The sequence below is a fragment of the Perna viridis genome, chromosome 2 (genome assembly GCF_037379345.1).
Source record: "Perna viridis isolate PV_CMFRI_1.1 ecotype Kerala chromosome 2, ASM3737934v1, whole genome shotgun sequence".
NCBI lineage: Eukaryota > Metazoa > Mollusca > Bivalvia > Mytilida > Mytilidae > Perna > Perna viridis.
The window spans coordinates 16,104,093-16,127,509 of NC_142446.1; the positions used below are offsets into that span (position 1 = coordinate 16,104,093).

At 31.9% G+C, this 23,417-nt stretch overlaps 1 protein-coding gene across 1 annotated transcript in view; it reads left to right on the top strand.

Moving 5' to 3' along the window:
- Window positions 1–23,417, top strand: part of LOC148623817 (mechanosensitive cation channel TMEM63B-like) — an 85,041-nt gene that overhangs the window by 35,152 nt on the left and 26,472 nt on the right. Inside the window, exons 15-19 of the mRNA XM_088566293.1 lie at window positions 2,057–2,179; window positions 17,865–18,017; window positions 19,203–19,285; window positions 20,156–20,197; window positions 22,540–22,630. Coding sequence (XP_088422419.1) covers window positions 2,057–2,179; window positions 17,865–18,017; window positions 19,203–19,285; window positions 20,156–20,197; window positions 22,540–22,630 — 492 coding nt within the window. The remainder of the gene's footprint in view (window positions 1–2,056; window positions 2,180–17,864; window positions 18,018–19,202; window positions 19,286–20,155; window positions 20,198–22,539; window positions 22,631–23,417) is intronic.

Consider the following 23,417-nt stretch of genomic DNA (forward strand, 5'->3'; position numbering starts at 1 on the left):
ACCGTTTGTTGAAAAACACGTCCACCACACTGGACAAATATGATGTCAATTAAAAATTCCAGCATTTTGTAAACATCTTCCTCTGTATGTTTGGAAGATGATTTGGAATAATTTCTTACAAAGTATGAGGAATCTCTACCAAGAACTATATATTTGTATCTAGGTGTACCATCTTTTTTGGAAAAACAACAATGTATAATGTTTTTAAGTCGGGATTTTAACTGAGTATGGGGAATAGAAGTATACAGTGTTGAAAAATCATAGGTTTTAATGCTATTATATTCAGATAATAGTCTTGAACTGATTGTCTCCAAAAGATTTTTTGAATTTTTCAGGATCCACATTGAATTAATACCACTACAGGAGTAGCAAGTGTTATGGTAGGATGTAGACCCTCTTTGACAGTTGTGAGTATAGAAGTTAAAAGTTTTGAAAGAGGTTTGGTGGTACATTTGCAGATCCAGCTATGAAACGTTGTTTGTATGGATTCTTGTGAAGTTTAGGAATCCAGTACATAGACGGTCAATCACAATCATCGTCCTTGGTAGAGAGACCAAAAGAGGATAGTACAGATTTATGGTTTTCCACAATCTCTTCTTTGGAAAGATTGGTAGCAGTGTAGGTTTTATCACTGCTATTATTTTCTACGTCTACCTCTGATAATATACATTGGATATAAAACGTTTTGCAGACAAAAACAATAACATACTTGTCATGTATAGTAGACAATGTTTTTGCTACATCGGGGTCTTTGAAAACTGATGTAGCCTTGGCACTCGTTGACCTACTTAAAACTTTCATTAGTTTCAAAATTAAAGACCTCACGGCCTTCAACCACTCTGACAGAGAATCAATGTCTTCTTGTTCTCGTTTTATCTATTTTCTTGCATAGTCCTCGACGGCATCCATAAGAACTTTAAAGTTATAATTCCAATTTATGGAGCGTGGTTCATGGTACTTGGGACCTTTAGAAAGGATATTACGCAGAGATTCGTTTTCGATAATGGTTAAATCTCCCGTAACGACGTGACCAGAAGGACCATATTTGAATGGAGAGGTTTTGCAAGAACAGTCAGGTGGTTTAGCCTTGAAGTCCTCAATCTCGAAGTTCTGCAATAGCCTTTTATAATTGAAAATTTTGGATGCGGTGGGTGAAGTATAGGAATATGAAATAATTGGTTTGGATTTGTCTTTGAAATATGGGGGAATTTTGTTGGTAACGGTTTTTGTGATGGAGGATGTTAGCCAAATTAATTGCATCTATACCTTTGTTGACAAACGGTAGTGGAAGAAATGATGGTTTATCTTCATCTTGACTTTTCACATAAATGGGAAAATAATATTGATCAAACAAATATAAGGATTAAATCATACAAAATGTGTGATCAATCCCACAAATATAAAGATTAAATCATACAAAATTTGTGATCAATCCCACAAGTATAAGGATTAAATCATACAAAATATGTGATCAATCCCAGAAATATAAGGGCTAAAGCATACAAAAAGTCTGATCAATCACACAAATATAAAGATTAAATCATACAAAAGGTCTGATCAAACCCACAATTATAAGGATTACATCATACAAAATATGTGGTTGATCAAACAAATATAGGGATTAAATCATGCAAAATATGTGATCAATCATACAAATATAAGGATTAAATCATACAAAATGTGTGATCAATCCCGCAAATATAAGGAGTAAATCATACAAAAAGTCTGATAAATCCCACAAATATAAGGAGTAAATCATACAAAAAGTCTGATCAGTCCCACAAATATAAGGATTAAATCATACAAAATGTCTGATTAATCCAACAAATATAAGGATTAAATTATACAAAATGTGTGATCAATCCCACAAGTATAAGGATTAAATCACACAATAAGTCAGATCAATCTCAATTTTCTATTTGCATGTGGTTTTTTTTATGACACACATGTGTATATATCATATAAATCTGGATTATTGATAATATAAATGAACTAATGAACAATGTTTTGTAATGAGAATATCATATCTCTGTGGTTAATTTGTATCTTATTTCAGGGGTGCTATGTTGGTATTGATGACTATAAGAACAGACTTCAAGTATTATCAACACAGTTAGGTGACAAAGGGATAATCAAACCAGTAGGGAACCAGTGTTGGTCAACATCATATACTTTATACTAATGCTTCTTTAAATATTATTTAGTTGAATTGATTATATATTGTTCATTATAAAATGTATTCAGTGGTATTTTATGTTGCATGGGAAAGTGTTTTCCCTGTGATCCATAAATAATTCCATGTTTCATCAGAAAATGTTTTCCCTGTGATCTATTCCATGTCTCATGGGAAAGCCATTGATTATTCTTTGTTTCATGGGAAAGTGTTTTCCCTGTGGTCCAATAATTAATAATTGTTTCATGTGAAAGTGTTTTCCTGTGATCCATTGATTATTCTTTGTTTCAAGGGAAAGTGTTTTCCCTGGGGTCCATTAATTGTTCTTTGTCTCATGGAAAGAGTTTTCCCTATGGTCCATTAATTATTCTTTGTCTCATGGGAAAGTGTTTCCCAGGTGAACCATTAGTTATTCCATGTCTCATGGGACAGTGTATTCTCTGTGATCCATTCATTATTAGCTCACCTGGCCGTAGACCATATGAGCTGTTGCCATCACTTGATGTCCGTCGTCGTCAACGTGTCGTCTGTCGTCATTGTTGTTAACAATTTCTTCAAACATCTTCTCCTCTGAAACTACTGAATGGATTTGGATGAAACTTAAGATGGTTGTTTCTTAGAGTATCCTGCACAAAATGACCGTTTGGATTTTCGATCTGTTAAAAAACATGGCCATTACTAAAAATAGAACATAAAGGTCAGACAGCAGATTTTTGTATATATCTCCAAAACGGTTAACCAAAATCTGACAGGGTAAAAGTATTCAGCATGATAAGATCTATCTGTGGTCGAATTTCGGTGATAGTCTGTTGACCCATGTTGGAGTTATTGCCCTTTTTGGATGTTTTTTTGCCGTTTTTGATGTTACTACTTTAAAAAAATCTTCTCCTCAGAAACTACTGTACAGAATTCAATGAAAGTTAGCATTTTCGTTTAATAGGGTATCCTTAACAAAATGAATGTTTGGATTTTTGATTGGTTAAAAAACATGGCTGCTGTTACTAAAAATAGAACATTGGGGTCAGACAGCAGATTTTTTCATATATCTCCAAAATGGTTAGGTTTAACCAAAATCTGATGTGACTGAAAGTATTCAGCATGATGAGATCTATCTGTGGTTAAATTTTGGTGAAAATTTGTTGACCCATGTTGGAGTTATTGCCCTTTTTGGACGTTATTTGCTGTTTTTGATGTTATTACTTTAAAAAATCTTCTCAGAAACTATTTTGCAAAATTCAATGAAAGTTGACATTTTTGTTTTATAGGGTATCCTTAACGAAATGATCGATTTTTTGATCATTGAAAAAACATGACTGCCGTTTCTAAAAATAGAACAATTTGGTCAGAGAGCAGATTTTTGCATACATCTCCAAAATGGTTAGGTTTAGCCAATAGCTTTCAATTGCTGCAATGATCCTTATTATAAGGCTTGCAAAAGTCTCCAATGAATCAAATGGAGTCAAAATTGTCTGACAATCCTTGTTAGAGTTATTGCCCTTGAAAGGCAAAAATTTAACCAGGTGAGCGATTCAGGCTCCTGGGAGCCTATTTTTCTTTTTATTCATGGGAAAGTGTTTTCCCTTTAGTCCATTAATTATTCTTTTTTCTCATGGGAAAGTGTTTTCCTTTGATCCATTGATAAATCTTTTTCTCATGGGAAAGTGTTTTCCTTTGATCCATTGATAAATCTTTTTCTCATGGGAAAGTGTTTTCCCTGTGATCTATTAATTATTCTTTGTTTCATGGGAAAGTGTTTTCCCTGTGATCCATTGATTAACTATTCTTTCTCTATTTCAATTTTTTTTTAAAATGGTCATTTGTTCCCTACTGTCTTTTTTAGGTACAGCTGCCATGTTTATCATCGAATCAAAAATCCTCATATTAGTTCTTATAATTTGGTTCCAATATGTCTGGTAGTTTCTGAGGAGTAGATATATAGAAAAAATTTAAAGAAAATAGTAAAAAATATGTCAAAAAAGGTTCAAGACAGAATGCCTGAAGGAACATCTATACCAAGTTTGGTCCAGTAGTGTCAAAGAAGGAGATATTTTTTTAAATTAACAACAATGGTAGACACCAAGTGATGGCAAAGGGCCATGTCAGCTAAAAATATAGGTCTGAATTTCGTTTCTTATTGTTTTTATATATAGTATATTATAGGTATTACAAAATGCTTTTAGAGAAAAATAGTAAAGGGAATTCCATTTTGAGATCTGCATTATACTCTTTCAATTCATTTTATTTTAGATTCCCCAAAATATGGTACTCTGAGAAATGGAACATTAAGTAATCTATTTGATGAATAAAAATGACCAAAAATCTCACCAGGGAAATCCTTACTTATACTTTTTTCCTTCCGAATTCATACATATGCAAATTCATTCAAAAAGCAAAGAACTATATGGTACAGGTGTAATGTATTGTTTTTTGGTTTAATAATCATGTGTGTCTACAGATTCAGAAAGTAATCAAGGGAATCAAGGTTATAGCAGTAATGAAAAGAATGTAATCCAGGGACTAAGACCAGACATGGAAAACAGACATACACAACAAAGAAGATAAAGTAACTAAAATCATACATACAAAGTAACAAAAGCAAATGAGCAACTTGGACTCCACTAAAAACTGGGAGCATGGACCAGGTGCACTGGTAGGGTAAGCATCCTCTGCTTTTCTAGAAACACCCGTCGAGTTGCTCATAAAAAGTCAAGTCCGGGGTAGACAAAAGAGGAAAGGAAAACTATGGCACGTGGAACAAATCAGTTTTCATGGTGCAGATGGATACACCATAACGATCCACTAGTTCATGATGACAACCATAAAACTTCTGTAGTGATGACTTCAATCTTGTAGCAACATAACCCTTTTCCAGCAACCTATTTGTTAGAATTGTAGCGTGATACAAAAAGTCTGTGTAGTTTCTGCAAGCTCTGGCATAATGATTGAGCTGTGATATGAACACTCCATACACAGGTGCTGAAGGGATGTTGCCACAGATGAAAGGAAAGTTGGCAATTCTGAATGAAAAGTCATCACGTTTGTCATAGAGTTCAGTCAATAGTTTTCCTTTACCATCGATTTCTAAGTGTAGGTCAAGATATGTTGCTGACCTCACAGTGTCTGTAGTATCCTTTATCTCAAGTTCTTTGGGGTAGATGCGATGTTTCAAATTCCCAAAATTAGGATGGTATAAAGATAATATGTTATCTATATAGCGGAAACTGAGATTAAAGGATCTAGCTAAACAATATTCTTTCTTCGGATCAGATCAGCTATAACATCAGCCTCATAAGAGTAAAGGGATAGGTCAGCAAGTAGAGGAGCACAATTTGTCCCATTGTAATGCCGACCATTTGTTGAAAAATGTGTCCACCACACTGGACAAATATGTTGTTGATTAAGAATTCCAGCATTTGGTAAACATCTTCTGTATATTTGGAAGATGATTTGGAATTATTTTTTACAAAGTATGAGGAATGATTCTTTTTATGTTCCTGCTGTTTTTTTTTGGTTTTTTGTGTATTTCTGTCACTGTTATAATTTTGTATGTAAATGATATACACTTTTACTTAATTAATTATCAACAAAGTAATTGAAAATATTGGAATTGGAGTATTAGAAAAATCCAGATTTCTTGTACAATAATGAAAAAAAATAGTCAATATATTGTTTCATAAAATTGATAGAAAAAAAAACAGTGTGTCATGTAAGATATCATTGTTTAGGTGCATGATGTGTGTACTGCTAATTACTACACCTTATAATTGCTAAGGTAAATGCTACATGTACCACTAGTTGGTACACCATGTAATTGCTAAGGTGAGTGCTACATGTACCACTAGTTACTACACCATGTAATTGCTAAGGTGAATGCTACATGTACCAGTAGTTGGTACACCATGTAATTGCTAAGGTGAATGCTTCATGTACCACTAGTTGGTACACCACATAATTGCTAAGGTGAATGCTACATGCACCACTAGTTGGTACACCATGTCATTGCTAAGGTGAATGCTACATGTACCACTAGTTAGTACGCCATGTACATGCATATGCTCACATTATATACATGTACAACAAATTATGGTTGTAGATACAGATCTATAATTTATAGCACTGTGTTTGTCACCTTGTTTGAAAATTGGCAAATATGAAAAAGAATGTTAAAAATGGTTACAATTCTTCTGCAAATTTATTCAGGAAGTGAGCTATAATATTATCTGGGTCAGTAGCTTTATGGGGATTAATGTTTTTTTTAAATTAATTTAATGATACCATTCATATATAATATTTATATATTGCATGGTGGGATTGGGATTTTATCTGGCATTAATGATGTATTTATACCCCTTCACACAAAGTTAGTGGGTATATAGGAATCACCTCATCTGCCTGTCTGTCTGTCCAACTGAATGTCCCTTTGTCCTGCTGTCTGTCTGACCACATTCCTTCTAAGTGCATCTCCTCCTTAACTGCTCAAGGGATTTTGATAAAATTTTATAGGAAGGATGGGTATCATATGTAAATGTGCGTAAAGGAATACCATTACTGTCTGAGGACTCCAAAGGGATATGCATGAAGGAATATAATTACTATTGCAGGACCCCAAAGGGAGATAATTTAAATTAAGGGTTTTTCATGTTAAAACCTCGTAATTGCAACTCCTCCTTAACAGCTAAAGGGATTTTGATAAAATTTTTATAAAGGTTGGATATCATATGTAGATGTGTATGAAGGAACGCAATTACTGTCAAAGGACTCCAAATGGAGATATTCCAAATTGAGGGTTTTTCATGGTACTGCTGGAGTACTCCAAAGGGAGATAATTCAAACTAAGAGTTTTACATGGTAAAACCTTGTAGGCACAACTCCTCCTGAACAGCCCAAGGGATTTTGATGTAATTTCATAGGAAGGTTGGGTATTATATGTAAAGTCCATTTGAAAGGGGGGTATTTTCTTTGTGAGCTTGCTCACAGGTTTTGTAGTTTCGCTATTGAGTGCCCTTTCCTTTCAATTTACATGTATTAGATAGGACAATAGGATTAGTATACAATAGTCCAGCTTTACTTCTAAGTGGTTAGACACCAGATGTTTCATATATTTACTCTGAGCTCTTCTCGATATTTCACTCTGGGCAATTGTTTTGATTTTTTAAAATATTTTTTTCTCTTTATGTTTTTTATTATAGTTTTTTATTTGCCTTGCGGGTAATATATGCTCTCCTCTGTTTTTACCTGGTTTGTTTATATGCATATTTGCCCATGGATTGGATAAATTTTTGTTACTTTTTATGTCACAATTTCATTTATGATATTATTGATGCCCTCTTTAAATTTGATCCATTATTGGTTAACGTATAACTTATTTCTAGTTTGAAGTAACAAAGCTATTGTTTTTTTCCTTTCCTATATGTGCCTTTTTCCATAAAAATATTTTGTGTGGTATTTGTTTTGATTTTTCGATTTACAGATGGCATTAGTAAGCACAATATCATGATAAGAGATTCCTGGAATAGGTTTATCTTGGTCATTTGTGCAAAAAAGGTCTAAAGTGTTCTCCTTCCATCTGATCTACTCCCATTTTACTAATCATTCCATTGAATAACTCACAAGGATCCTGAAAAGTATTTTGTGGAATGGAAATGAATTTAATTAAAAAAAAAAAGAAAAAATACCGAGATAAATTTGGGACGATTTGACAGGTGCTTCCGTATCACGATTTGGGCATTAGAATACAAATCGTATTTCCGGTTGTTGAAAAGAAAGCAGACAGCTCTAAAAGGTAAAACGACTATTCCTGTAGAGTGTGGTAAGTAACGATAAGTTGAAGGTAGATATCTTTAAATATTCGTATGTTTTTTAAACTTTCTTTCCCAGTATTTCGCTTTTCAACTATCAAAACTTCAAATTTACATCCAAGTAACTATTACTCATTTAGTCATGTAATGATGTATAGTTTCCTCTGGCTCTGGCCTCTGCCATGTCTGCCTCTGGCCGTCTGGGTTACATTATAAAGGATAACATGGAGTTTCAATCTCTTCCGCACTCCCACCCCTAACATAAAATGAGAGTGAACATCGTAAAGCGGTGTGTTCTACTACAGTTAATACATTTATCTAAATTTCCCAGAAGGTTCCCCAGTATTAATAACGAAAAAAAGTAATGTCCCTGAAGTAACAAAAAGTGACTGTCCTTACAGAGAAAATTCATCGCTTTGTTCAATCAAACAGAAATTCATAGGTTTAGATTATGTTTCAGTAAAAATATGTTCATCTTTTTCAAATAGTTTTCGAGTATTTTTCTAATTTTTTTTCATTTATTAATGGAGGTGAATATGATGTTTTTAAAAAGTTCTTGAAAAATATGGATGTACATATGTAGATCACCACTGTTCAACCGTTGCTGTTGTCAAGAACCTAACCTGCCTTTGAAAAAATGTAACTCGGATTGTATTATCCAAATCTAAGCATAGCTTTTCTAAGAAAGGAAAAGCAATCATTTTCTTGTTTGGAATTTGCAGCTGTCTGTTGTGTCTGAATATTGTTTATGTCACATGATATGTGTAAGATATTCCCATCATCTGTGGAGAACTGTAATATTTCCGATATCTGTACAAATTGATCTGCCAGGCTTAAACTGAAAAGGATGTTGCTAACCTTAAGGGTTATAAATTATAAAGAATGGCAAAGTGCTGTAAAGTTATAAATAGGGTTGGGATTTTGGAAAAACATTATTTTTTCAAGTCATTCATTCATTGAAAAAAAAATTCTCCATTATTTAACAAGGCAGATTTTCAAATAAAAATGTTGATTTTGCTTGCTGCTGAAATATAAATAAAAATATTGCACTTGTGATGCAAAAATTTTCATGAGTCTCACACAGACGGTACATGTATGGTAAAGCTCACGGTGCTTGCTGATTTAGGCAATGCCTACTCCATATTATTCTTTATATATCCAAGAATACATTTCATAAAACAGCCGACAGATGTTCTCACTCATAATCTTTTTAGCATGTTTACTGTTCAACTACATGGTTAAATTAATAGCTTAGACCCAGAATTGTAAGCACACTGGATAATTGGAAAGTATGAATTGTCAGTTGACTGCTGAAACCATAAAATCTAAATGGCTTAGGTCAGTTAATGGATTAATAGGACATGTAGAGGCATTGCCTGTATAAAGCAAGAACTGTGTACTTCAACATTGTTGAATTTTCATTTTCATCCTTAATATGATGAAGGCATTAGCCTTAAGTGTTAGCAAAGCATTTATTAGGTTCCCTCTTAAATAAAGTGGATTCTTGTCATTTACCACCTTTGTTAAATTTGATTTATTTTTTTTTACCGATCAGTTTCGGGTTCAGCGGTGAATACCTTGTTTAACCACAACCTGAAGTGAGTTTTTTGAAAAGGCGACTAAATAATACTCAGAAACCTAACTGCCCACAGATCAACTGGGATGTGTGCCCAGGTGGTGGAATGGGGTACCCCTGGCATGTTACATGCTGGGGTTGTCAAGCTATAATACGGAAAACCTGACCACAAACCATAGTGGTGCACCATGTTGGGAAAGATGTCACATTCCTCGCACGTTAAAGAACCCTGCTGTGGTATTCGATACGAGTAGGAGCCTTTGCGCTCCGCCACAGGAGGCTAAATTGCTTGACCTTACCCATCCCCCATTTTTCAAGTGGCAATCAAAATTTGTCGACCCTATTATACTGTCCCATCCTTTTTTTTCATTTCATCATCATTTCATGTCCATATTATCATCCTTTTCATGTTCATCGTCTGAATGTAGCTGAAATATTGCTGCTCGGACGTTAAACCCCAACAAACAAACAAACTGAGGACTTCCAATCAAATATCATGTTTGTCTTTGAAATGTTTTGTTTAGCAGGTGTTTTGACTACATTTTAAAACTTCAATAAATAGAGACGTAGCATTTTGCTTTGAAGAAAGTTTTTTAAGTGGTCAATATGAAAAAACTTAAGATGAATTTCTATACATTTAAGACCAAACTTCACTCACATATTTGCAGTTCCTGCTATATCTTTTTCAGTTTTAGTGAGTCTGTTTTTTTCATTTGTACAAATTCTAGATTTATAACAGTTCCCCTCGAATGCCAGGTATATTCAACACATAACCTATGAATAATGTTAACAAATGCAAATCAAACTGACACAACTGACAGCTGTGCATAAGTTTTAAAAGCATGATTGTATGCTTTGACGTGAATATTGATACAATCAGAGCTAGTAAGGTTTTTGAACAGCTAGTCTGGAACTAACTGGGAAAAACTGGGAAAAGATGCATTAGTACATCTTACTTTTCTCAACTTTTTTAAAATACGACTGTTCCATGAATTGTATTGTGAAGTAGAAAAAAATGAAAAGCTTTTGAATGAGCTTTTGCTTAACATACATCAAACATGATAGCAACTAAACTAAATACCCAGCAACACATTCCCAGGCCAAGGAGAAAAATTGTTTCCAAATTTTGAAAATAGACATGTACAACTAAATATTCAGAACAACAAAATCCAAACATACTCAACTAAACAAATTAATCAAGAGCACATGTTGATAAATAAATCAACAATATGCCTGAAAGTATGAGTATCTGTCACTTCTTGCTGAAATAGGTCGCAAGTGCAACTCTGCCAATAGGGGTAATTCATAATCACAAATATAGAATACAAAATACGCTATAGGCATAAAGTCAATGCCAAACTGGAAACCACACACCATATCGACAGCTTGAAAGATAAATTCTCTTCTTTTATTTCTAAAAACTTACATTGATGGCTCATCTAAGATCCAGTTAAACTTAGTGAATGGATAAACACCATTTATCAACTTGGAAAATAAATATCTACTTTTACTCCACTTTTTCTTATGGACATTTGAATGTAAAAAAGGTGTTACCATTTCCTTCCTATAGATTAGATAAGTTATGAACCTATTAATCTCCCATAAACATAACTAGTTAAACTATTATATCCAAACATGGCAAATGACCATTGAAGCATCTTCCTCGAGGGCATCATAAAGGTGTGAGAATAACTAGCCATACCTAATAACAATAAAAATAATAAAACTGAATATACAATCACATTTACATCAGACTAGCATGAGTAACATAACTATTGATGCAAAACATAATTATGGAAACGATCAGGATGCTGTCTGGTTGTCCTTCATAAAGTAGGTTCTGGAGATGACATTTTCTAGTTCTTCAACTACTGTAGTGACAGAGTGTAAAGACAGATTACTACTGATAGCCCCTAAATCAGTACACAATACAGAAGGTTTGTAACTGTCACTTAACTACTGGATCTATAGCTGATACCGATGCATTGTGTACTGTAGTGATGATATTTGAAAAAAAATCTGTTGCAAAAGGATTAAGTATTGCATGACATAATTCTGAAATTCTATTCACATCAGACTCGAGAACCATAAGAATATTGATGTTGTCATCATTGTCTCCATCAATTGAATTGTCATCTCGAACAGAGCCTTTACTAGAACTGGATTCGAACTTACCACCTAGTGAATTCAAAGCAGCATTAAAATTGAAATCTGCGGTAGCCATATCTGAACCAAAGTGACTACCAAGATTATCAAACCAAAAAAAAATATTGAACTAAAACTATAAGAAATGAACAAAATAGAACAAATATCTACATTTAAGCAATCAATAAGATGATGAAAAATGACCTCACCATCACCTGTCAATCAGTAAATGCCAAAAAGTGCAAGTATAAAATTCATCATTCAGCAGTAGTTAGATCTGAAATGTATAAGAGTAAAGATATTATAATAGTAATTATTTTAAAAAATCATGCACATTTCAATTACAATAATAAACTTGATATTTAATTTGCAACTTCAACTATCAAAACTTATTTCAATACAGAAATCAAATTAAATAGTTGTGTAGCAAAGGATGAAACTATAACTGACTACTGTTGGTGATATACATCTGGTTTACAGACATTTAAACACCAGTCTCAGGTACTGACCTTCAATACAAATCTCCAATTGACATCTAGTATTGAATCTAATTAGTTGACCTTTACACTAGATACAAATACTGTATCTCTACACACATCAAATGTTTCACGGCCAAACTTCTGAGGTATGCACTACAAAATGTAACACAAGTGGAAAATAAAATTATTGTGCACCTTGTTACATGGGAATGTTTGCTGATTTTACGAATCTAGTTATTGTAACAGAATTTACAATATAAATTAACAATACTATATGTTAATAAATATGTAATTTCATATTGTGGTCGTATTGGTCCCAAGGCATCGTCGAGCCCAATATTATTGACCGAAACCTATAACAGGGCCAATATGAAATTACATATTTATTGACAATTTTATTAACCAACTCAAGTAGATGATTTGTTTTCATGTCATGTCAAGAACATGTAGATTCATTTGCATTAATCAGTCTTAAATATCCTTTTTGTATAAAACAGAAGATTTTTTTGTGTTTCTGCAGCTTTTAGTCCTGCTGATCAAAGTTCCTGAAATAACAATTCTGAAAGAACATTTTAGATATACAATTGTGCAATTGAAATTATATTCTGTTCTTTTGTTTTAGGCATTAGAATAGGGTTGCCAGGTGTAATAAATTATTGGTTTGCATATCATAGTTATGTTGGATTCCTTTTTGTTTTGGTTACTGTGTGCACATCCTTTGATTCTAGTTTGTCTGGTTTATGTTACATGATGTATGTTTTTATATTTGGTCTGAAGCTCTTTAGAGCTTGTGATTGTATTTGAATGATATGCCAAATCAAAATAAAGTTTCCTTGCCTTATTCGAAGTTTATTATTTGTTTGGTTAATTACATGTTTAGGTACATATACATAAATAATCCAGCAGAATAATGAAGTGAGAATATCTAATTCAAAATGGCAGTGTCAAATGACCGGAAGTTATGATGCTGTATTGGCCCTGTATAGATGCCTGGTTTGAATTCATATCAATTGGTCAGTTTTAGACATTTTAACGTATTTTGGGTAGTTGATTAATAATTTATTATTCTACAGAACTAAATTTCCATCCTAGTTTAGACTATAGGCTATAGCATACTTGTAACGACAGCTAAACTCTTGTACTTCAGAACTAGAAAATCATATGCAGTATATATATCAGCATAAGATTGGTACTCCATTTTATCACATGGTAAAATTTCAATCCAAGTTTGGATGCTGACTTTCATTGGACGACTGAGTTGGTATCATGCTCTGTCCAGTGGAGCATTTTATTAAATAAATGAATTGACCATTAAAATGGTAATTCAACAATTACTTTATATTTCTACCAAATACGAGGAAAATCATTACATTTTCCTATTGTACATGTATCAATATGAAAATTTTAGGGTTGATCATACCTACAATGTATTACAAAAAGCATACTTTTCTGTCATCTCGCAAAAATACACAGATGAGTGTACATGTATTTTTAATGAGCAAATAGTGCTTGAAATGGTGTAAACATATTAATCTTTAAAAAATTTTAATTGAATTTTTGACATAAAACTATCAATTGTTAAGTTATAAACATTAATTTTAAAATTCCTCATGAAGGGGAGATAATTGGCAGGAAAATGTTCTGGTCTCAACCACTTCCGGGTCAAATGGATTTTCAGTATTATTTTAAATTTTGTGAAGAATTTCCACGATTATCGTACCATTAGCATAATGATTTTGAAAGCCTTTTTTTCCAAGCTTTGCAATGGTATGCAACTTTAAGCTGACATTTGTCCTGGGAATTCAGTCAAATTTTGAAAATTACTTTTTTAACATGTAAAGTAATGGAAACCTTAGAAGTGGTTAGTGAGACCATTGTGAAAATGTAACTTTAAATTACAAAAAAATGGTACAGTTAACCCCCATTTTCCTTTTAAAATATGAAAGAATATCAGATAAGCATTTTTTATGAAATTTTTTAAAGATTATCTGTACAGCAGTTTTTTACTAGTCTGCATAGTAGTCAAACTTCCCTACAGAGTCTGTATAGTTGTTGAAATCACCTAAATTAGTCAGGGATTGAATTTCAGAATTTTTTGCACTAGCTGAATTTAGCTAAATTTTAAATTTATTTTTAAAAACTTTAGCAAGTACTGAAAATTTACACTCGCTAAAGTTTTTTTTTGTTTTTGTTATTTCTGGACTTAACTAATATAATATATAGAATTCCAGTAGCAAATTTTAGCAAGTGGAAATAATTTCTACTGGCAAAATTGAATATATACTTGCATTTACCAAGTATTTCCCCTTAAATTCAATCACTGACAGTTTTACAATACGCAAGGTTATTTTTTAAGAAAATTATACTAATTTGTTTAGTAGGATCTACCTAAGTATAATCTACCTTAAATAAAAACATTTAAGAAATAGTGTCATTTAAATTCATTTTAGTTTTCTTGTATGGACAAAGACCATATTTCAGCCACATGATCTCATCTGCAGAACCATGTAGAAAGTTACAACAAAAGAAATTTGTTTATAAATGCAATAAACCTAACAATGTGGGCCAACAAACTTTACACAAAATCATAAATGATGTAAATAAAAAAAAATAGTACACAAATCAACATTTAAGAATACTTAACTGGTAACTACTTTGAAGTGCATCTTGAGCACTGACACCATACTTGTTATACAAGATATCAAAAGAAATGAGTACTATGGGTGTGCTTTAATTAGTGAATAATGATGACACAAAAATAAGTGAGTAGCAAAAAGGATGGGACTTACGTAATTATTAGGTCATTTTTAGTCATGATTTTTTCAGTTTGTTGAGGTATATACCAGGGTTTATTATGAGAAAGTTGAAAACTGAAATGTTTCAGAAGAATCATGAGGTCCTACTCCAATTATATTCTCAGGAGCTGCTTGGTTGATTTTCACATGTTACATTGTGATGCATGGTATTGCAGGAGTTGAAGAAAATTGTCATGCCAGAAAATTCTTTTCTCTCATCTTGCAGAATTTTTTTTGTGAGCCCATGTGTATTAGTCCCTTATTTTTTTTTTTTATCATTTTTGAACAACTGGTACTCTACATTGTAACTCCTTTCATGGGCATATAACATTCCTTTGGTTTTCTAAAAAAGTAAGTGAGTTATTTCCCTTTGCATGAAATGTTTAAAAACAAGAATATTCTTTTGAAGCAACACTACAACCTTGAAAGACAAGGGATTGTTCCCACTATCAAATATGCATCCATGAAAAGGGTGATCCCCAATTTGGGGATGCCTGGCTTCAAATCAATTTTTTACAAATAAAATCAAACATATTACTATTGACTGCTCTGCAATCACTGAACAAATCTTTAATGTTGAAACTAATAAACAAACACAAGTTTCACCAAGAAATACTTCTGATCAAATCAAAACAATGATTGTACATTCTTCAATTGCTTCGACTGAAAGTGAAACTACTGCAACATCACTAGACAAATCAGGTTTCCTTGGCACTAACTTGCGATCTTCAATGACACTAGAAAGTGTGCCATGTTTCTAGTGTAATCGCTAACATGAAAAGTGCTGAGGAAAACCAGTTTGTCTATAAATGTCAAAGTCACAGTTTTTTCACTTTCGGTCCTAGCAATTGTAAAAGTAAACCCAGCGAGAACAAGTAACGATGCACATTTTCAGTATTTGTTGACTAAGTGTAAACTTTGAAACCTCATATTTATCCAGTTTTCCTAAGGATAGGGATACTAAGGACAAACCGAAAACTTTAGGTGATTTTTTAGCCATTTTCAACTTTTGCAGTGGTCATGTTTGGAAGATTGCTGTCAAGTCAATTGAAGATGAAATTCAGAGAAATGTTATCATGAGCTATTGGAATGTTGATGTGTGTCCCTACAAATTACCATTGCAATATTTTTGAAAGAATAAATTTAGAAAATTTTCATTCACAAACTTTGATTCAATGGGAACTATTTTTTAAGCATATAAAATTACTTCACCTTTTGGGCAAGAAATTACTTGGTGTAAAAGATGCTGCATGAGAAAAATAAGTTTAATGCCATGAAAGATTAGTTGTTCAGACAAAATAAAAATCCACTTTCCAGGGGCCTGTTTTTCATCAGTCTAGAAAACAATTAACATTGAGACTTGCAAGTGAAAAGAATTGCTTAATTGAACATTTTCTGTCATTCTGAAATCAGGGGCCAGAAACAAGTGCTTTCATAATGTCAGGACAATAAATTGTCTATGAATGAATTTGTTTTACAAGTGCCACACCACCAACTTAAGAGTCTAAAGGTAACTTTTAAAGTTATTAGCAACCACAATAAATAATAGAATTCACTATTTCAGGTTCAATTAAAAAACATTTTTTTTTGTTTGTTCTGTTTGAAGTAGGATTTTCTTTGTTGTTTATAGCATCTTGGAAATGGCGAAAAAAAATATAAATGATTTAAATGATTGTTGTTATTCATAGACTAAGATACAGTTCTGGGTTTTTTTTTATATTTACAGTAGAGTAGTCTTTGTGCATGCACAATATATACAAAAGATCCTTTTGGTTTATTCCAAACCTTACTTCAACGAAGTATATATCGCACATGCTAATTTACTACCCAAATAGAAAAGATCTATTTACTTGACTTAACTCACTTGAAATTTGATTGCATTGATCCATATCACTCTGATAGCATTTTAAATTTTACACGTACATGGTTAGTATAATGCCATTCTTAAATATTAAAATGTTTGAAAGATAAAATCATTTGATAAGAGTTCTTTCTTTTTTTTATTACGTATCCTGTTGACAGACACTGGAGTATCTTTCCTTCCTTGGAAATACATGTAATACAGTTAATCAGGATGTAGTACATGTATTATCATGACATAATCTATACCTAAATCCTGATACATTTTGTAAATATAATTATAAATGATATTTATACCATGAACAATTTGTTATATTGATTGTGAGATCTGACTTGATATGGGTATTGATCTGTCTATAGTGGTGTCAAATCAATACCACTAGAACTGTGTTATCTTTCGGACAATGCTACAGGATTCTGGTTGCAACCATTAATACATTTATGGTATGTTTTTTTTTTTTATTTGTGTAGAAATCTTGTTAAAATCTCACAGATGCTATGGTTTAACATTTTAAAGCATTGTTCATAATTTGGATTTAGACACCAAATTCTGTAAATATTGTGTCTGAACTTGTTGATTTGTCAATTACTGGTCATGATGATATGTGTTCATTAGTAGGTAGTAGGGTATATTAAGGGTAGGATATGGAAGCAGTGAGGTATATTGATTGTTCGTATCTGATTATAGTATACATGTAACGTAACCTATTACTGGTTCTGAGTTGGACCAGATACTAATTAACATTTAACTGCTTGAGGATGTATGTAACATATGGTTCTGTATCATCACGAAATTTAGGTTGTAAACTGGGACTAGTTACTTTTTGTGTCTTAATACTCGTGTATATATTTACTTTTCAGTTCAAAAAATGAGCCAGACTTTAAACAGGGTATTTAGAAATTAGGTAATCATTTGCCAAAACAAAACATTATTTTCTTCCTTATTTATGGATGATTTGTATGTGAGAAATCATTCTATGTGCATGTACATGTAGTTTTTTCAAATGATTTTTCAGATGTGGGAGATGATGTAACTAAGAGGCAATGGCCAGTAACTATAGCTTTGATGTTCCATGTGATGCTCTGACTAGCTTTAATCACAGTAGAACACCGTATGCCAAACTGAACACATTCTGGGATCTGTACAATGGTGTACCATTCAATCTCACAGTTAATGTCATTGGGTTTCTGGTGAGTTATATATATAGTAACTGTTTACTGATTTTTTTAAAAATGTCTGAAAAAAATACAACTACATGTACATGTTTAGATAAAAATTTCAGGGTGCAGCTTGATACTACTGCTAAAGATACTGAACAGTTGATACAGCTTTGAATTTTGAAATGTGATTAGGCATTTGCCATTAGATGATAATTTGAAAAGAAGTGACCCCTTCTTTGGCTCCTGATTGGTTCTATTCACAGAGTCCATTCACAACCTCCAAAATTAAACCATTCTTCCTTTTGGGGTAGGGCACTTTGTGGTACAATTTCAAAGAGATCCATTCTGTTGTCATACAAACATAAAAAAACATTGTTTCTGTATCAGTCTCAAAATCACTCATATCCACATTTTACCACTTCAAGGTGTGATGTTTTATCACAAGGTTCCATACCATCAGACTTCTGTTTGAATTGATTTTGAGGTGATTACCATAAATGAAGTAGGGACCAAAAGTCAACATTTTACTTGTTTCTAGTCAATAAATTGATTAAAGGTGTATTAATCTCTAATACTATACTGCTAGATGGATATAATGAAAGCAAGGTTTTGATGGATTCAAAGGGTTACTTTTAGGTATTAAGGGTCAAAAAAGGGTAAGAAATGAGCATTTCTTTTACCTATAAAAATTGCTCTTTTCTTAAGTCTATCTTCAAATCTTAAAGCTCTTGGACCACTTTCATTCTATTCAGAATTTTGTCAAATATTTAATCTCAGTCCAAAGTTAGAGTTTTATCAAGTTAGAAATGTCCCAGCTGTTCAGGATTTGATCTAAGTGATTGTTAAAAGCTACACTCTGTGAAGCATTTTATTACTCTTTTAATTTTTGCTCAATTTATTAAAAAAAATTTTTTCATAACTCCTCAAAAGAGAGTTCAAAGGATATAAAGAAATTGCCATGGTTACCGTATCTGTTTGTCCATGTGTGTTATTAAAGTGGACAGTTTAAATTATTTTGAATTTATTATTAAACAAATCTTAAATAGGAGAAAGCTGATGTTATATAATTTAAGCTGCTAAAAATTTAAGTAACATTTACATGGAGTAAATGCAAGGAATTTAACTGATGTTACATGATCTAAGCTGTTAGGGCTTGAACTGACATTTACATGATCTGAGTTACTAGGAATTGAACTGATATTTTCAATTTTGTAGTTGTTACTGTTATTATTTGGTGTGTTGAGGAAGATTGCCTGGGATTATGGTAGAATAGCATTGGTTAGCCGTACAGAAGAGAAGTATGCTTCAAAAATTTAATTTCACAGGATTAAGGGTTATGATGATTCCTGATTTGAAAATGATAATTACATGAGGTTAAATGAAAGAGGCAGAGGTAACAAGATGGTGAAAATCTAAATTGCTTTACAGTACTAATTCTGATTCAGTATTGTTATAAAAATAATAGTTTGTACATCTGTATACTTTTTGATATAGTTTGGTATGATACTATTTTAATGAAAATATGAACACTCCTATGTCTTTATTGGTTGTATTCATTTTAAAAGCAGTGTATATGATGTTAATATAATCATGTTATATTATTTCTTACCAGGAATCACTCCTTTATGAATGCATTTTTTGAAATATTGTCTCTGATTGTTGTGTAACAAAATATGTTGTCACCAGTGTCTGCTTATACATGGATTTATACAATCATTAGCTTTACAAAACTGTTTTTTCTTTATTTTTAATTATAAAAACTTGTTTGTCTTTGCACTTGCTTATTTGATGATATTCCATGCATCAGCATTACTGAATTATACAGTTACCTTATTCATGTGTGAAATAGTCTAAGAAAAGCTGGCAGATTGCAAATTTGAATTTTATCATTAGTGTAAAGTGTCAAGTTAACATTTATTTGAATATTAGGAATATATGCATGTTTATTTATCATCCAAATTATAAATATGATTTTTTTTTATATTTGTTCTCTCTGCACTTGATCTTCAGTCCTTTTGATTTTGTGTGTTTTATTTTTTATTATACACTGTATTTACATATTTTTATTTTACTTTTGGTTTTCTTTTTTTTCCAAGCATTGTATTTCACGTTTCTGTTGATGTATGTATGTGTTGTATTTATATGTTGTGTTTTTTTTCCTTTACCAGGTCAGATGGTACAGTGAAATCCCGCAACAGTAATTACAATGTGTAGGGTTTTTATTATTTTACCAACAAACAATATTATCTTTTACATGTGTTACTTATGTACCCCTTCTGTACTGTTAATATGTTCTGTAACAAGATCTTGGTTAAACTGAAATGATTTTCTCTTGTTATTAAAGAAAAACGAAATTTTCAGGTCAAAGTCAGGTAAACAGTCTATATATGGGTTACATAACAAAACAAAATATTTACGATTTTGGTACTTAGCATACCAATTTGAATTGGTCTAAAGATTTCATTGCTTACAAACATCTTATTTTAAAGTATATCATAAGACTGAAACAAATCTTGTTTGGAACATCTAAGGAAATAAGAACAAATTACAGTATCACTTGTTACTATTAATTCAGAGTTATTTATACACATGTACATTATAACCAGAACAATGTCAGTTATAAGGTATGTGACTAATTTGTTGTCCTCAATGACCAAGATATTGTCTAACAAATTAATACTTATCATAATACAAAATAAGAAAACATTTTCATTGTTGGTAAATATAAACAGGACTATTTTTGACATGGTCTTACTGGTATTTTGACCTTATCATTAGACCATCTATCAGTATCATACATTTAGTCCAAAGACATGTAATCTAGATGACAGACATATGTTGTTATTATTTATAGTAACACATGACAATTAATATTAAGTTTGGTCAAGCAATCTGGTTTGGTATGTGAATTATAAATTATTCATCTGTCTCTGATACTGGAAATTGGCTCATTAATATTTTGGCATAAAGAAAAAAACTTGGTATAGTTAGTATGACTCGAGGAATTGATGTATTGTATATTCCTTAACATGTTATCAAATTAAAGGACATCTAATTACCAGAAAACAGTCAAAATAAGTCCATGTACACAATTTTAATCAGAAAACATCTTTTCTTACTCTTCATTTTTTTTTTAAAGTTTTATGATCAGTTATAGCTGATTCATATGAATAAAACAAAATTCAGTTTGATATGTTCGTATGGTATGAATATCCTTGTTATCTGCAATATATTACTTGTCTTTACTAATCTGTCCCTGGAGTATTCTGGCTCCATTGATCTGACAGGTAAATGGGCTTCTGTTATAATTATCACCTACTTTTTATTGCAGTTTTCTTCTTTTCTTTATACTTTATTTTTTCATGTCTGCAGATTTAAAGTCTTTCTGTCTGATTACATGGTTATTTGCTGTGTCATATTGTGACAGTACTTTTCTGTAGCAGTTTTCATAGATTGATAAATTTGAGGAGTTCTTCAGATGAATCACTGCCACTTTTGCTAGTGACATATATTATCAATAGATATTGTAGTGTGATTTTCATCTCTCTAGTTACATAGGGAACTGCTTTATTTAATTTTTTTTTGTTAGCCTGTCTGTCTATGTGGGACATATTATGGTATAATGATTTCTGTGAGTCTGTCATTCACAAATGCTTCAACCATTTTTTTTAACATCGGTTAATTGTTTCTTTTTTTTTTGTTGAAGTTTTTAATTCATTTCCCCTTTTTTGTTTTTGAGTTATGGGACTTTATTCATACAAAAAATGTGGTGATTTTCCGTTTCGGACTATAACTCAAAAATTCTTGCAGCAATATCAGTAAAACTTTGGTGAATTGTTTATTTATGTTGATATAAGCTCCCTTTGAATTTTAGAGTAATTGCACTTTGTTGATAAGAAAGGGGCTTCAATTTTCTGACTATAACTCAGAAGTGGTTACACCCTTTTTCATATAAATATATATATATATATATATATATATAGTCAAAAATTAAATTGTAATCAAATCTGAGCTGTATCAAGCTTGAATTATGTGTCCATATTTATCCTTCTCCAACAATGCTTAAGGTTTTCTGGCAACCTACTTTCTGACTTGGTGCCTTGGGGTATGGAGAAACGAGGTTCCAACTTCTTTCATTGTAGGAGTATATTTACCCTATCTATTCAGGGTTCCACCTCTGCTGGCATATCTAGCTGTGCTTCGCAAAGTATTTTATTTAATAGGGTCAGGTCAAAGTGCATGTCTTAACAGGAATGATCAGGAACAATTTGTAAACTCTTAAATGTGTATTTTAACAGCCTACCAATCTGTCAATATGATATTATATTGAATGCTCTTTAAAATAACATATTTTGATCTCTACAACATTTTAGAAATAAAGAAAGTTAGAACAGAATGTTAGAAAATTGTACTTCTTAACAATTATCTTCACTTACTGTATGTTTGAATTAAATGGGGACATAACTCTTGATAAATGTTATAAGTGTTCTATAATATCAGTATTTACTCATTATGTTACTTACCAAATGTTTTTTTATCGTACAATTTGCAGATGGACATCAATGTTTTATGGTGATCATGATGATAAACCAAATATAGGATCTCAGGAATCATTAGATACCCATCTACACATACATGATACTGTAAGATTAACATTGTATCATTACTTCTATCTTAACTATTTACATAACACAGAACAGCAATGATAGTATACATATCAAGGTATTATAATAATATCCAGTATTATGCCATTGAAAACAAAACTTGGTGCTGATGTTATGAAGATCAAATGTGGAAGCTCTTTATATCTGAAGTTCAATGGCCTATAGTGAATTAATTCCAACTGTTTAACGTTTTGTTGATTCTTTTTTAAAAATAGGTGGACAGAATTTTGCATTCATGTTTTTGCTTAGTATTTTTATGCCCCCGTGACAAACTGTCGGGGACATATTAATTTTCCCCTGTTTGTCCGTTTGTCCGTTGGTCAGCATTACACATGATTATTGCTTGTCTGGCTATCTCCTCATACAGTTTTTGAACTACATCTAAAATACTTTACAGGATATTTCTACACATGATCATTGAGTTAAGGTGTGGAGGTTCAAAGGATTTTGATTTTCGTGAAATATTATGGAAATTGGTCATTTCTCTCAGAAATATATAGATCATGGCTGGTCCGGCTGTCTCCTCCTTCAGTTTTTGAACAACATCTAAAATATTTTTTACAGGATATTTCTACACATGATCATTGAGTTAGGGTGTGGAGGGTCAAAGGATTTTGATTTTTGTGACATATTATGGAAATTTGTGAAAGTTAGACTTGCTTATTTTCATCAGAAATAGGGCTACATGGCTTGTATGGCTATCTCCTCCTGTAGTTTTTGAACTACATCTAAAATATTTTTTGCAGGGTGTTTTTACACATAATGA